The sequence below is a fragment of the Mus caroli genome, unplaced genomic scaffold, assembly GCF_978045245.1.
Source record: "Mus caroli unplaced genomic scaffold, Mus_caroli_1 scaffold_2, whole genome shotgun sequence".
NCBI classification, from domain to species: Eukaryota; Metazoa; Chordata; class Mammalia; order Rodentia; family Muridae; genus Mus; species Mus caroli.
Genome location: NW_028227257.1, coordinates 175,901,849 through 175,916,943, shown reverse-complemented (window position 1 = coordinate 175,916,943; position 15,095 = coordinate 175,901,849). Strand labels below are relative to the sequence as shown.

At 47.8% G+C, this 15,095-nt stretch overlaps 1 protein-coding gene across 2 annotated transcripts in view; it reads right to left on the bottom strand.

Moving 5' to 3' along the window:
• Positions 1-2,405: 2,405 nt before the first annotated feature.
• Positions 2,406-15,095, bottom strand: part of Echdc3 (enoyl-CoA hydratase domain containing 3) — a 20,558-nt gene continuing 7,868 nt past the window's right edge. For both annotated transcript variants that reach the window (XM_021155964.3, XM_021155965.3), the window contains exons 4-5: positions 9,234-9,434; positions 2,406-3,241 (exon numbers count right to left, since the gene is read on the bottom strand). In XM_021155964.3, the coding sequence (XP_021011623.1) occupies positions 2,930-3,241; positions 9,234-9,434 (513 nt within the window). In that variant the 3' untranslated portion in view covers positions 2,406-2,929. The remainder of the gene's footprint in view (positions 3,242-9,233; positions 9,435-15,095) is intronic.

Sequence of the window (15,095 nt, the reverse complement as noted above, 5' to 3'; positions counted from 1 at the left end):
GGGTATCAGTCTTTGGATATTTTGGGAAGTATATAGTCTAGCAATTGGGAACATAACCCTCGCATTCATACAGATTCAAAACCACATACTGGCTGCTCCAAGGGCATACCTTGACTTCTCTAAGCCTCATACATAGCATGAGGGAGAACAATGAACTCTAAGGCTGCCTGGGATGGCTTTAGGCTTTCCCAAAGTCTCTGGCCTTTTGTCATGTGGCCTGTTTCTATTTCTCAGGGACCAAGCCAGCCTTTGAACAATACCTCTCTCAGGGCTAGGAGAATCAAATGCCCCTTCCTACTAACTTGATAGGCACTGGCTTCTAGGGTGTGGTCTGCTGGGCTCAGCTCAGCTCCCCAGAGGTAAATGGTGCTGAGGGAAAGATAAATAAAATAGTCTTTTCAGAAACAGTCATCCTGTGTGGTTATCAGGAAGTTTCATTCAGCATCCTGGTAAAAGGAAACAGATACAAATAAACCGAGAATATGTTAGCCTTGGGCTAGATTATCTGATGCTGGGGTGGGGGGCAGGCGGTGTTGGTGGCACATTTCTTGCTGGATTATTTTCTGCCCCAGTGATGACTGGTATTTATAGCTAGTCATCAATTGCACATCAGCTCCCAGGCTGGGGAGCTCGTGAGCTGAGGGAGCAGGGCTCATGCATACGGAATGGAGCATTTCTTTCATTTGTCAAATGTGTGAGAAGGCTCTGTGAGCTGAGCCTCTCAGGAGCCTAGATGATGTCTCCTACCCCTCATCTCTCTTCAGTATGATCCAGCACCCACCTGGGTGGAATTTTCTCAGTGTGGGCACCAAAGATGAACAGACAGTGAGTGGTCCATTTCTTTTGGACTAACTACCCTAATGAGTCCTTGCAATCTAACTAAGAATGTCAGCCAGCTGCCCATTGCCTACTAGTAAAATCTGTGCCTGCGTCCTGCTGGCTAACAGACCCAGGGTCTCCTGTCCACTCTCTTGTTTGAAGACAGTACTGTGGAGTAGGACAATCATTTGTCCTTGAGGTCAGGCTGGGCTCAGAGCACCCCTGGGGACACTTAGGAGCACAGTGAGGCACAGCGCGTCTCCCACACGATCAGAGCAATTTCCTGCTGACACAGTTCCACACTGTGCTCAGCCTCTGGTAATGAATTCAGACTAACACTAGGCAACCGAGCTCCCCAAGAGAGCAAGTGCACGCATTGGGAACTAAACATTTTCCTTTCTGGATTTTTGGTCTAATGATCTGGAACATTTCCCACGGGGCAGTACAGCCGGGGGATGGAAAACAGTGGCTGTCGCAGGCAGACATGTTGGGATCCTCACACACTCCAGCCCCACGGTTTGTCCCGGCCTCAGAGACTCACCTGAGATAATGATCTCTGTGGTGCAGACTCCTTTGACCCCGCTGAGGCCTCATGAGAACTTGGCATATTCTGGGGCTGCAGGAGATGGTGGCTCCGATGGTTTCTGCACATGAGGCAATCTTACCATGATTGCCATCTAAAGCACAGAGAAGGAAACAAGTCCCCACCCCAAGAGAAGCCTGTGACAATAATAGCTGCGGATGCCCACGCCATGAGCCACCTTTACCCCAGCAATTAGAGTAATAAGCACAGGCTAGACCATATGAATCTCTGTGTCGGTCTCTCTCCTTTGTTCCTTTCTCCTCTCCCTCACCATCCTTCTCTTTCTAGTGCTGGGGATAAAACCCCAGACCTAATACATTCTAGACTAGTTTTCACCACCAAGCTACATCTTTGCCTTTTAATTTTTTATTTGTTTTGAGATAGAGTCTTGCTAAATTAAGCAGTCCAATCTTGAATGTGTGATCCTCCTGCCTCAGATTACGCAGTAGGTGTGATTACAGGGGTATGACATTAGGCCTTGTTCTATTCTACTCTTAGGTGACAAAAGTTGACTAAAAACCAGGACTGGGGTCTAGCTCAGTGTCAGAGTACTTGTGTACATGAGGCTCTGGGTTCAAATTTTAGCACTCAAAAGAAAGGAGGGGAAGGAAGGGAGAGATAGAGACAGAGTTAGGTGGATAGATGGATAGAAGGACGATAGATGGATATTGATTTATGGTCAAGTTTATAGACACAGAAATTTTGAACACTTTTTGGACTGCATTAGACCAGAAGCCAAAAAATATGACTAGGTCTAAATATAAGTTTAGTCTGGGTTTCCTACCAGAAGCTGCGCACAGTTCTGAAATGTGTCCTGAGGGAGTGACTCTCATCGGATGGGGTCTGCTCTGGGTCCTTGCCTTGTTCTGGGCAGCTTTTATCCTCTGGTTTAGTAGTGAGGGCAAGGCCCTTGCTATGTGCCCATCAGAGTGGACATTCTCATTCAAAGAGAATATTCTCTCTTTTCTTAGCTTGCGGTGGGTTAGAAATGAAACGTCCCAGCTCTATAAATATTTAATTTATTCAAATCACATAAGATTATTCCTAGGCTACAGGTGTGATGATTTCCTGGTCGAATCAAGAAGTTTTTCAGTGGGGAGATGATCTCATGGAGATTTGAACTGTTCAACTTGCCATGAACAACCAGAACAGACTGCGCCTGAAGGACACTGCAGGAGCATGGGGGTGGCACCCTTCCTTCACGCTTCACTTGACTGTCCTCTGTATGGGCAGCACCTCACTTCAGGCTCCGTTGGGTACTGGGGTTTCTGTCACAGCCTGCACACCCCAGTGCATATTAACTTGCCCACTGACCTAGCAAGTCATTTCCTCCCCTGTATTCATTTCCCACAGAACCATGGCATTCAATACAGATCACACACTGAGAAACCAACATCCAAGTTAGAAAGGCTGGCAATGTTCTCTTACAACCAAGAGGTGGCAGTATATGGATGGGTTGAGAGGAGGAGATGGGAGGGCTGAGGGTCAGCTAGGGCTGACCATTAACTCAGCACTCCTCATGCGGGCTCAGTGTGACCAGATGGGCTTTCTCTTCTGGATGAAGGCTTCAATTCCTTCCTGCCCATCCTGCAGGGCCAGGTTGTCTACCATGGCCTGGGAGGCGAGGAAGTAGGCAGTTCTAAGGTCTTGTGGCAGCTGTTTGTAAAAGGTGGTCTTGCCCAGCGCCACCACAGAGCGGCTCAAAGAGGCAATCTTCTTTGCTATTCTCATGGTCTCTGCCTCCAGCTGTTCCTCTGGTACCACTTTGCTGATGAGGCCATGGTGCAAGGCCTCCTGGGCAGAAATGGGCTCCCCAGTAAAGAGCATCTCCAGGGCCACCTGAGGAAGGGACAGGTGGAATCAGTCAAGCGCTCTTCATACCCAAGGCTTCCTCAGCCCCCAGCTGTACTGAGACAGTCACTCTCTAGACTTGCATGCCTCAGCTTAGGTATCTGTCACCCCTTGATGTTGTCAACACCCCAACTCCCTGCCAGGGAGACAACCAGATCATTCCAAGACCCAAGAAAAGACAAGAATCCAAGAACAGGTGGGGTCTCGCCCTGAGTCCTCTTGGTGCTGCACAGATTTGATCAGTAGGCCCTGGTAGTCCTGGGGAGTCCATGTATCCCTTAAAGGCCACATTCAGAAAGGCAGCCCCTCTGACAGGGACCACCATGGATCCCGCTGGGAAAGGCTCAAAACCTCCTGCGAATGGTACGGGGGGGCATTTTCCACAGGAACACAAGTCCATGGGTGCTACTTCCTCAGCAGGACCCCCAAAGAGTATTCTATTCTAGGGACATGAAGAGACTTAAATGTCTTCAGGGCCCAGATGCAGAGCCTGGCGTGACTGTGATGCTCAAGTAGGCAGGATAAGGCAAGGAGGAAAACTGCTGCCCTCTCAGGCCCTTTCCCCGATGCTAAGCTTGCAGGAAGATGGGGCGCAAGTTCTCCCCTCCCCTGGATTCTACAGCTTGCCACACGATGAACCCCATTTAATGACCCTAAAACGTCAGCATCTACAGCTTCAAGCCTATGTGAACAAGAGGGGTGCACAGGGACACAGAGCAAGGGTGCTTCCTCTCCATCTCTGCAGATCCTGGTGGCCATTCTCAGACACCAAGTGTGTTCTTTCTCACTCCAGGGTCCACACACTCGTTTCCCCCTCTGCCTGGAATGTTTTTCCCTCAAGGCATTAGCTCCCTGTTTGTCACCTTTTCAAGGAGGCCCTTCACTGCTGCCATCTTAAAATTCTCATTTCCGGTTACATGGCCATCCTTTCTGCATTTCCCCATTTGGTATACTGTACAGTGCACACGCTTATGTGTTGGTTGCATTTGCTGGCATGTAACTCCCACAAGGGAGGGGTTTGGGTGCACGTCCTCTTCCTCATCCCTAGCACTAGGAGACTTCCTTGCACAATGCAGACAACCTTCCTTATTTATGAATGAATGAAGGAATGAATGAGCCTAGGAAGGCAAGCAGAGTGCAGCACAAAGCACCTTACAGCTGCTGTAATGAAAGGTGCAGTCTTTCCATCTGCCCTTCTCTTGGATGTTCAGTCTTGGTACCACATGCTGCTGAGAGAAGCCTTTCCTGTCTGGCTCCCTTGAGAACCTTTGTTCTGGGATCTCTGCTTTGCCTCTGGGCTGCAGTCAGGTTCTGATCTCTACATTCCCTACCTCATACAAAACAGCACAACAGACACCACAGTGACCCTGCACATGTCCCAGAAGTCTTAGCTGCTGAGGCAAAGAACCAAGAGAACAGAGAAAAAGCTGGTGGAAGGCAGGGGGCTGACTGCTGATGCACTGGGATGGACACAAGGTGGGGAGAAGAGGACTCAGGGCCTCGTAGGGATTACAACACAAGGGTAGAAGAGGTTAGCCTAGAGCACTCTGGTATGTTGCTCTTCTCCACAAGTTTGAGGATAAAATATTAGACCAGCAGCAGGATACATTTCTCCAATAAGCATCTGTGCCTACAATCCTGGATTCTCTCCCTTCAGCCCAGAAGACCAAGAAAGTATTCATGAGATCAATACCGCATGCTCAAGGATGACTTGTGTGGGACAAGATCAAAGGCCAGAAGGCATTCTACCCCTGCCTTTGGGATCCTAAGCCATCCTGCCAAGCTCATCCCCTCTCTAGGCCTCAGTTTCCCTTTCTGCCTACTGGAGCCACATGTTTTTACAGCATGAGGTTAGAGGGTGACATTCAGTAAGGAAAAGGCAGGTTGTTTTCCCAGCTAATCAGCACTGTCATATCTTAGTGCCTACGTTTTTACACTGTGATTTACAGGATCTTCAGATGAACTAGAAGAAAAGATACCCTCACCTCTCTGCTAATGGGCTCATGCTGCATTCAGGGCGGCACCTCTTTGGTCACCCTAAGAAGTTGGTAAGGCAGTAGTTCTTTACTCTAGGGGGACATTAATCCAAAATGACAATTAAGATTTGAGGCTGTGACTTAACCTGGCTGTCAGACAATCTTCTAGAAAGGAGAGGTTTGGAGGCAGACACCAGAGTCAAACCAACTGACCCTTCAGAGTCTGATCCACCCTCTGGACGGACGAATGGGCACCTGCATTCTCCACGCCCTGGTGATTATTCCAGATAACAGATTAATCCGAGATAACGGAGTTCTCGGTAGATGCCAGTGAGTGGAGTGACTAATATTAACACCCTCACTCCCACTGGATGCTTCTGTGACTCTGACACTGGCTTCAAGGCTTCACAGCACCTGAGTGGATCAGCAAAGCAGAGGGGACCACACAGATGTGATGGTTGTGTGCTGCAGCATCCTGGGGCCTCTCTGTTTATCTTTTGGGTGGGCCCCTTGCCTTGGTTTATCCAGACTGTAAGAACAAAATGCCATAAACTGTGTGGCTGAGAAGCAGGAAGATCTCATGCTCTGGAGGTTGGGAAGCCCAGGTTCAAGGCATCAGCAGACTTAGTGTCCGGGGAGAAAGCTGACTCCGGGTTCAGAGACTGACATATCACTGTGTCCTCACATGGGACCTGACACCCCTTTCCCACAGACTCTAGTCCCATCATGAGGCTCTACCCTTGACCCAACATCACATCCCAAGGCCCCACCTCCAACAGCTGTCACTTTGATGATTGCACTGCAACATATGAACTCAGGGAACAACACATTCAGGCTGTAGCAATGGTGTCTGTCTTCTTGAGACTGTGGACTGCAGCTTGAGGAGATGCAGGGAGAAAGAGGAATGAGTGGGGGAGGGTAGGATACGGTGTACACCCACCAGGTGTGCACAGGTGACAGACACACCCACCAGGTGTGCACAGGTGACACACACCAGATCACTGCCCTCTTCTCACCAGGAAACTAGGAAAGTTGCTAGCATGCATGGCTGCTTTTAAGCTGCATTTTCTAAATTATGTTGGGCACACAACTCACTGTTAAATCGTTGATATGAGCCGTGTCCAAGTCTCTGTGGGAGTTGTGGTATGGGTGAGGGTCGAACTCTGAGTTAGACTTGTGGGAGATAAGGGTGTGCAAGCACACAGCCAAGTCGGTAGGTAAGTGGGTAGGTAAGCGGAAGCGAGGATTTTCCCCGTGGTGAAGGGACTGGTGTTGGGAAGGAGACTCGAGTTGTCTCTAGCTTTCCTGGAATACTTACTGATATACTTATGGGATGCCTGATGTGCTGGCTCTTAGCCGTGCATGGTCAGCCCGGCCTGGGGAAGAGAACATCTGGAGGAGGCAGGGATTTTATATGACACAATGAAGATTGTTGAATGGTTGAAAAGATGGTTGAATTCAAGAAAATAGGGAACGACTTTAAAAATAAGATGAATAATCATGCCTTGACACAGTCAGCTCAACTCCATGACTTTTGCCCAGCACAGCAGAACATTTTCCTAGAGTGTCCAGCAGAGGGAAGTAGAGCCCAACGCATGCTGTCCTAACACCTAAGAAGGAAAGGACTGAGACTTCCATCCCGGACAGTTTGCAAAAGCACCTGCCTGCGTCTCTGCGGATAAACACAGGGACCTGTCACCAGCAGATGCAATGGGATGTTCACAGTGTGTGCCTGAGTTTGGTCTTCTTCTGGGGGGCCAGAACACGAAGAGAAACTGTAATTCTGAGTGTGTGTGTGTGTGTGTGTGTGTGTGCGCGCGCGCGCGCGCTCTCGTGTGTGCATACGCATACTGGACTGGGTGCACGGGTGCACGTGTATTTAGAGGTCAGAAGTCAACCTTGGGTGTTGTTTGCCAGGAGCTGTCTACCTTGTTTTTTGAAAGGCATCTACAGGATGTCTTTCAGTGGGTAGAAGTTGCTGATTGCTTAGACTGGCTGGTCCCTGAGCTTCAGGGATCCTCCCGTTTTGGCCTCCCCAGCTCTGAGATGACAAGTGTGCACCGCAAGGCCTGGCTTTGATGAGTGTGCTCTGCAGATGGGACTCAAGGCCTCCTGCTTGTGCAGCTGGAATTTGCTGATGGAGCTGCCCTCCCCACCCCCAGGACAGACTGTTTTGCTCGTCGTTTGAGAAGGCCTGCTTCCTGACAAAACGTTCTTTGGCAGGGAAAAAGTGATTCTGGTTCTCACGATGCCCTTGCCCCTTCATCTGTCACACTGTGCAGATTATGCAATGTGGTTCCGAGAACTGGGCTTCCATGGAATTCAAGGGATATTTTGGTTACATTTCTCCTCTTTCTTTTCAAAAACAATTGTAAAGTGTGACAGTATGAAGTTTCTAGGAATTCTGATAAGCCTTAATTTAGAAGGCTCGCTATGTTTTACCCTGTCAATAGGACTTAAATGCCTTTACCATGGAACCTTCCAGCAAGTCATGTGTTGGAAAGAGGATGAACCAGTATGGCAACTTCCTGCTATGAAAGGCTTTACGGTTTTATCTGCAGTTACAAGACAGTCCTTGATTATCACAGGAGATTTGTAATCTATTTTGACTTGAAGTCCGGGCAATGATATAAGAAATATTCACTAAACATGGCTGCACTTAAGGCAAATATCTATCTAAAATAATAAGCAAGCCCCTCCCCTTTGAAAGGTGCTTGAGCAAACCCTCACCTCTTGCAGCTTGCAGCCCACTTCCAGCCTGGTGTCAGCATACTGGCTTGTAGTTAACTGCAGTATCTCCATAGGTGCACCCGTTTCTGCCAAAACTAACCAGGAGGACCTGGGGAAGGGCAAAATTCTCCCAGGCACTCCTTGGCTCTACTGCTGGTTTCCCTTCAGGTCTCACTTCTTTCTTGCCTCAGGCCTGTGAGCTACTGTTAAGTTTAGCAGTTGTTTCAAGACCAGATAGTCTGTTCTAGGAAGCTGTTCACTCCTTGCTCGCTGCATATATAGGTCTGCACCTTCGTTTCCAGATTTCCCACTGAGAACAGGATGCCTTCCTCCCAGAACAGACACTGTGGTTTTCCGCTTCATGGATGCCCACTAAACGCTATTCTGTGAGGTTTTGGAAGGAAGACAGCTTTACAAGGGGAAACAGACTTGACTGTCATTAGTAATGACAAGACAGCTCCGACACACAGCTGCTCCTTGTGCAGAGTTCCATAGTATGGACAGGCTAGTTCTGGTCTAACCACTGTAAGCCCAGCACTGTAAATCAGACACTTTAAATCCTTTCTGGAATGAGAATGGTTGTCAAGAAATCACTAGCCAGAGATTCAGCCTCAGCCCCTTGACACTGGCGCTGTGTCAGCACGCTGTGCACTGTGTCTCCTGGGCAGCCATTTAGTGGAACAAAACTGTTCCAATTGCATTTTCAAATGAGATTACACAAAGGCTATGCTTTTCTGAAAAGGAAAAACCTAAACTGTCATAGTGAGGGGCTTGTAAGATTGAGATATGACGAGTTCACAGGTTGACACGTGCTGTTTGATGCTACAGAGGAACAGGCAGTGAGTGCTGCTCTCCCCAGCACGGAAGGACACTAGTGGTTTTGGGCAGAATGTCCAATATAGAAGATGGAAGGTACTGTGGTTGGTGTGTGAGTGTGAGTGTGTAAGCCAGAGGCTAATTTCTGGTATTGTTTCTCAGGTGCTATGTATCTTGTTTGTATGGGGGAGGGGGAGGGGGAACAGGATCTCTCACTGGCCTAGATTCACTGAGTAGCCTTGCCTGGCCAGCCAGCCAGCTCCAGGTATCCGGCTATGTCTGCCTTCCCAGCGTCAGGATTGCAGGAGTGCACCACTACACCTGGCTTTTTATGTAGGTTCTGGGGATTGAACTCAGGTCCTCATGCTTGTTTGGCAAGCATCTCCCCCCACCCCCACAGAGGTACTTTTCCCAAGCTAAATCTGGAACCCATGAGCACGGAAGGGCAGTTCAATTACCTTTCTGGGCACTGCTCTCCCCAGGGCGACCGCAGGGGTGGAGCAGAAAAGTCCAACATTCACTCCAGGAGTTGCAAAAGAAGCCTTGTCACTTGCCACAGCAATATCACAGCTGGCCACGAGCTGGCAGCCTGCAGCTGTGGCCAAGCCATTGACCATGGCGAGGATGGGGACCGGGTGGTTCCGGATCAGCATCATGACCTGCGGGACGGATACAGCCACTTCACTTCCAGGCAGCATGAGGGGCCCACCGACTGTCACATGACCTGACTGACTTCTCAGAACACCTTTCTCATGAATTAGCTCATTAGAATCTAAGCATAAAACCACCAATTTGCATTATATCTTCCATGAAGCAGACTGTGGAGTCCGGTTCACAACTGGTTCCCATGAGGAAAGACCCTATTAAGGAATAAGGACATGGGGGCGGGGGTGAGTCATTTACCTAGGGCCAGAACATGATGGCAAGTGGGTGGGAGCGGAGTTTAAGCAGCCGGCTCCTGCCTCCCCAGCGCCTCGCTGGAGAACTGTGGGAACTCCTTTACAACTGTCAGTTCTCTGCATCTCGGGACAACCTTTCTGTTAAAAGTCTGAAATTGGCATTGGTGCTTCCTTGGAAAATTAAGGTGGGAAGGGGACTCGAAGGCAATTTCCCTAGTAATTACTTCTCAAATTACCACGCTGCATAGCAAACTCTCTCAGTTCCATTAAATGGGGAGGGGAGACACCCCGCTGTCATAAAAATAAGCAAAATTCTTGAACCAGAGCCCTTGGCACGGAGAGGAGAGACAAAGGCACATACTTGTGACCCCCCCACGTACTTGTGCCCCCCCTGTACTTGTGCCCCCCCTGTACTTGTGCCCCCCCTGTACTTGTGCCCCCCCCCCACGGAGGGCCAGAGTGCAAACTTGTATTTGAAGCTTATTTTTTCATGACACTCCAAACAGATTGTGTTGCCATGGCAACTTCGATTTCTAAATTATTGCTCTTTGAACCTTGGCAAGTTGGGAGGGGAGATAGGGCTACATCTGGGCTTTTCCCCAAGGCAGCAATTGAAAGAAAAACGACCTTCACAGACTTGAAGAGCTTTGCCTGGGAAACTTGTCTTTTATATTCATAAACACTTGATATTTGTCAGCTCCGCTCCCCCATAGCCAATTATGCAGTCAGGCCCTGCGCAAGGATGTTTTCGGTCAGGTACAAACTGTATCCATGATGGTGGCCTTATAAGATTATGAAAGATTGGGGAGGTAGCTCACGAGCTATGTGCTTGCCTTACAGTGTGTGGCCCTCTGTTTGATCCCCTAGTGAAACACACACACATACACAGAGAGAGAGGGAGAGGGAGAGGGAGAGGGAGAGGGGGACAGAGAGAGAGAGATAGACAGACAGAAAGACACACACACACACACACAGAGACAGAGACAGAGAGAGACAGATATAGAGACAGACAGACAGAAAGACACATAGACACACACACACACAGAGAGAGAGAGAGAGAGAGACATAGAAACAGACAGACAAACAGAAAGACACACACAGAGAGACAGAGAGAGACAGACATAGAGACAAACAGACAGACAGACACACATACAGAGAGAGAGAGACATAGAGAGACAGAAAGACAGACAGAAAGACACACATACACACACACAGAGGGAGAGAGAGAGGGAGACAGAGAGAGAGAGAGAGAGAGAGACAGACAGAAAGACACACATACACACACACACAGACAGAGAGAGAGACAGACACAGAGACAGACAGACAGAAGGACACATACACACACACAGAGACATAGAGACAGGCAGACAGACAAACAGAAAGACACACACACACAGACAGAGAGAGACAGACATAGAGACAGACAGACAGAAAGACACACACACACACACACACACACACATACACAGAGAGAGAGAGAAAGAGAGAGAGAGAGAAAGTGAGAGAGAGAGAGAGAGAGAGAGCCTGGCATGGGGTCCATACTTACAACTCCAGCACTAGGGAGGGTCCTTGGCATTACTAGCCAGATAGTCTATCCTAATGGAGGAGCTCCAGGCCAGTGAGAGACTATGAGGATGGCACCTAGGCTGTCCTTTGGCCTCTACAAACATGAATGTGTACACACACCCACACACACTTATACATCCATACACACACGTGCATGTGCACACACCCATTTGTGTGTGTATATATGTGTCTGTATATGTAAGTGTATATGTAAATGTATATTACGATGAGACTGATAATTCCAACCATCCAAGTGACTACCCACCCTAACATTATAGTGTTGACTGAGAGGAAGTGCTACTGCAAGTATTGTGAACACGTAGCAGGATTGTGATGTCAGTGCACAACGCTCAATGATAGGCCGCCACGCTGCTGCCTCATGGATCGCTGCTTTATATTTTGGATTGGTGTGCACCCAGGACCCCCAGCATATCACTGAATCACATCCCCAGCCCTCCTTCTGTTATATTTTGGGACAAGTTCTCACTGTGTTGCCCAAGCTGGCCTCCGAACTTACTCTGCAGCTCAGGGAGTAGTGCATTTGTAATATCCCTGCCTAGGCCACCTAAGAGTTTATGAATACACACTTTAAAGACAGTCACTGTAGCGTGTATTCCGTCTACTTATTCACAAAAGTTTCCTGGAAGACTGTATGCCACGGTACACTGCAGGCCTCATCTCATACAGCTCATGTCTACCTGTCTATTGTTAATCTAATCTTGTATAAGATCTGCCTATCACGTAGCCTAGGTATAGAGCTGGCTGTGCCATTTATATATTGTTAGTCTAGGTGTAGAGTAGGCTTTCTTCCCTATGCATCTGGGACCTGATGTGGAGCAGGTTTTAGGCTTTACCAACTCTCTGGCACCTCTTAGGTGTGGCACAGAATTTATGGTCTATTTTGTAGGTGTGAGCTGGCTTTACCATCTTTAAGATATAGCCAAGTTTATAGAGCTTGATGTCCTGTATACAACTCCACCTGGGAAGTTTTCTTTGCTTTTTTTTTTTTTTTTTTAAATGTATTCACCATTGCTTTCTTCAGATACACCAGAAGGGGGCATCAGATCCCATCACAGATGGTTGTGAGCCACCATGTGGTTGCTGGGAATTGAACTCAGGACCTCTGGAAGAGCAGTCGGTGCTCTTAACCACTGAGCCATCTCTTCAGCCCTGCTAGGAGGTTTTCAACTGGGCTTTACCATCTGCATGCGTGAGTGGGGCAGGCTGTCCCATCGATACACTATGCATCTCGGTGTAATGTAGATTTTACTGTTAATGTTTGTGGAGGACACTCTGTTGTTGGCTGAACTATAAAAGTATCTATCTATGCCTTCTCCAAGCCCATCCTCCTCATCAAAGAATACATATCTGTTGCGGATTTAAGGGGACTCCATAATATTTGATAGTAGATTTCTCTCTTTTGGGTGTGGTCATCTTTTGAGATTTTGACATTGTTAACTAATGTCTTCCCAGAAAAATGTACATGTGTATAAACACACACAGTATCATTTGTGAATGTAATTGGTTTCTGCCCGCCATGGAAGGTAGTGGGGGGGGGCAGGTTACTGGTGGGTCTCATTCCTGCAGAGAACTGCAGTAAAGAGAGGAAGAACTCACACACTGTCTGAAGTCTGGTTGCAAAGACAAAAAGGTTTTCCTTCATTTTGAATACTGTTTTTTTTATACCATTGATTCAGGGATCCTACTTGTAAGAACTCTTAAACAAGTAAAGAGTTCTATAGTCAAGCCTACTCACCAAATCTTTACAGTGAAAAAAAAAAAAAAACTCGAAATCATTCAAATGTGCAGTTAGTGAGTTCACTTGGTGGGCAAAGCACTCCCACGCAAGCTTGGTGACTTGAATTCAATACCCATATAAAGGAGGAAGGAGGGATATGATTTTACAGAGCTGTCTGCTGACTTCCATGTGTGTGTCATGGGGTGAGTGCGTACATACACCATGAACACACACACACACACACACAGATATAAAAATGAGAATTAATAATAAATTACACAATGTTTTAAAGTAAATGATTACTATGGTTGGGTGGATGCTCTCCAAAAGTCCATGTAAAGATTTATCTCAGGGTGATGTCATCGAGAGGTGATTTGAACCAGTGAGCGTGGGGTCTTTTGGGAGGTCCTTAGGTCATTGGCACATTCCTTCAAAACAGTTGGGGTGGGGCAGGAGCGATAGATGTGCAGTTAAGAGCACTTGCTGCTCTTGCGGAGGATCCAGGTTCAGTCCCCAGCACCCATGGTGGCTCACAACCATCTGTAATATAGTTCCACAAGTACGGACACTCTCTTCTGACCACCTCAGGCATTGCACACACATGGTGCACTTACCCACATGAAAACAAAACACTCCTACACATAAAATAAAATGTAGCTCATTCTGTTCTAGTCTGCTCCCTGATCACACTGGGACGTAGATTTTACACAACTTCCTGGTGTTCACATTTGTCCAAGACAATTTGAGTTTCCCAGAGTCAGTGCTAAAGAGCAGCTTAGAGCAATGGCTCCGGGTGTAAGAGCTTGAGTTGCCTTTCTAGAGTTTGGTTCCCAGCACCCATGCTGGATAGCTCACAACTGCCCCTAACTCCACTTCTAGAGGATTCAATGCCTCTACTTTTCTGTGGGCTCCTGTACTCATGTGGGTATGCCCCTCCATACACATACACATATTAAAAATAATAAGAAATCTTTAGAAGAAGCCAGTAGCCTTGTATTCTTGTTAGACTTCTAGGACTAAGCCCTATGTGTACAGTGGGGATTGTCTGAGGAGCCAGAGGCATGAATGGATGGACTAGAAACTTCCAAGAAACCTGGCCTTTGCATTCTGAGGAAGCCCAGACTCCCATGCAGTCCTCTGCTAACCTGTTCAGGTCTCTGTTCATCGAGATATCAGAGTGGAATGATAAAAAAAAATAGCTGCTTTATGGATAGACACTCTACTAGGCAAGCTCCTCCCTGGGGGAAAATAGCTCTGAAAGCATCAAGCCTTGGCAAAGCAAGAGAATCAGATACCGTGCCAACATTGCTAATGTATGAAACAAAAGATCCAGGTCTTTTGTTTGTATTGTCAGGCAAGTGATGCACGCTTATAATCCCAGTGCCTGTGTGGTGGAGGCAGTAGGATCAGGACAATACCAGCCTTGGCTCTATAACAACGTTAGGGCCAGCCTGAGCTACTCTTTGAGACCCTGTTCCTAAGACAGACAACATCCTAAGTCTTTTTTTTGGGGGGGGGTTGGGGGGGTTGGTTTTTCGAGACAGGGTTTCTCTGTATGGCTGTCCTGGAACTCACTTTGTAGACCAGGCTGGCCTCAAACTCAGAAATCTTCCGGCCTCTGCCTCCCGAATGATGGGATTAAAGGGGTGTGCCACCACGCCCGGCTAATATCCTAAGTCTTAACTCCAGTTTGTTTCTATTTCTCCATAAAACAGAAAGGGAATCACTTTTTCTTCTTGCCTTCCCATGTAATGAGAAAGTGATAATCTGGTGTGCTTGTGGGTTTTTGGAATGGCAAAAGAAACAGTCTCTGCTCAAGGATGTATCTGAACGGCTGGGGAGACGGGTCAATCGGTAAAGTGTTTACTGTGCAACCCCGAGGAGCTGAGCTTGATCCCTGGATGCGCCTGTAATGCCAGTACAGGGGAGGTGGAGACTGGCAGAGTCTCTGAGGCCCACTGGACAGCCAAGGCCAGCCTAATCCCTGAGCTCTAAGTTCAAAGAGAGATCAATCTCAAATCCCAAGTGCTGAGGAAGACACTTGATATCAGCCTCTGACTCCCACAACCAGAAAACAAAATGAAGATGTTAATTCCGTCTTTGGAGGTGATATATTT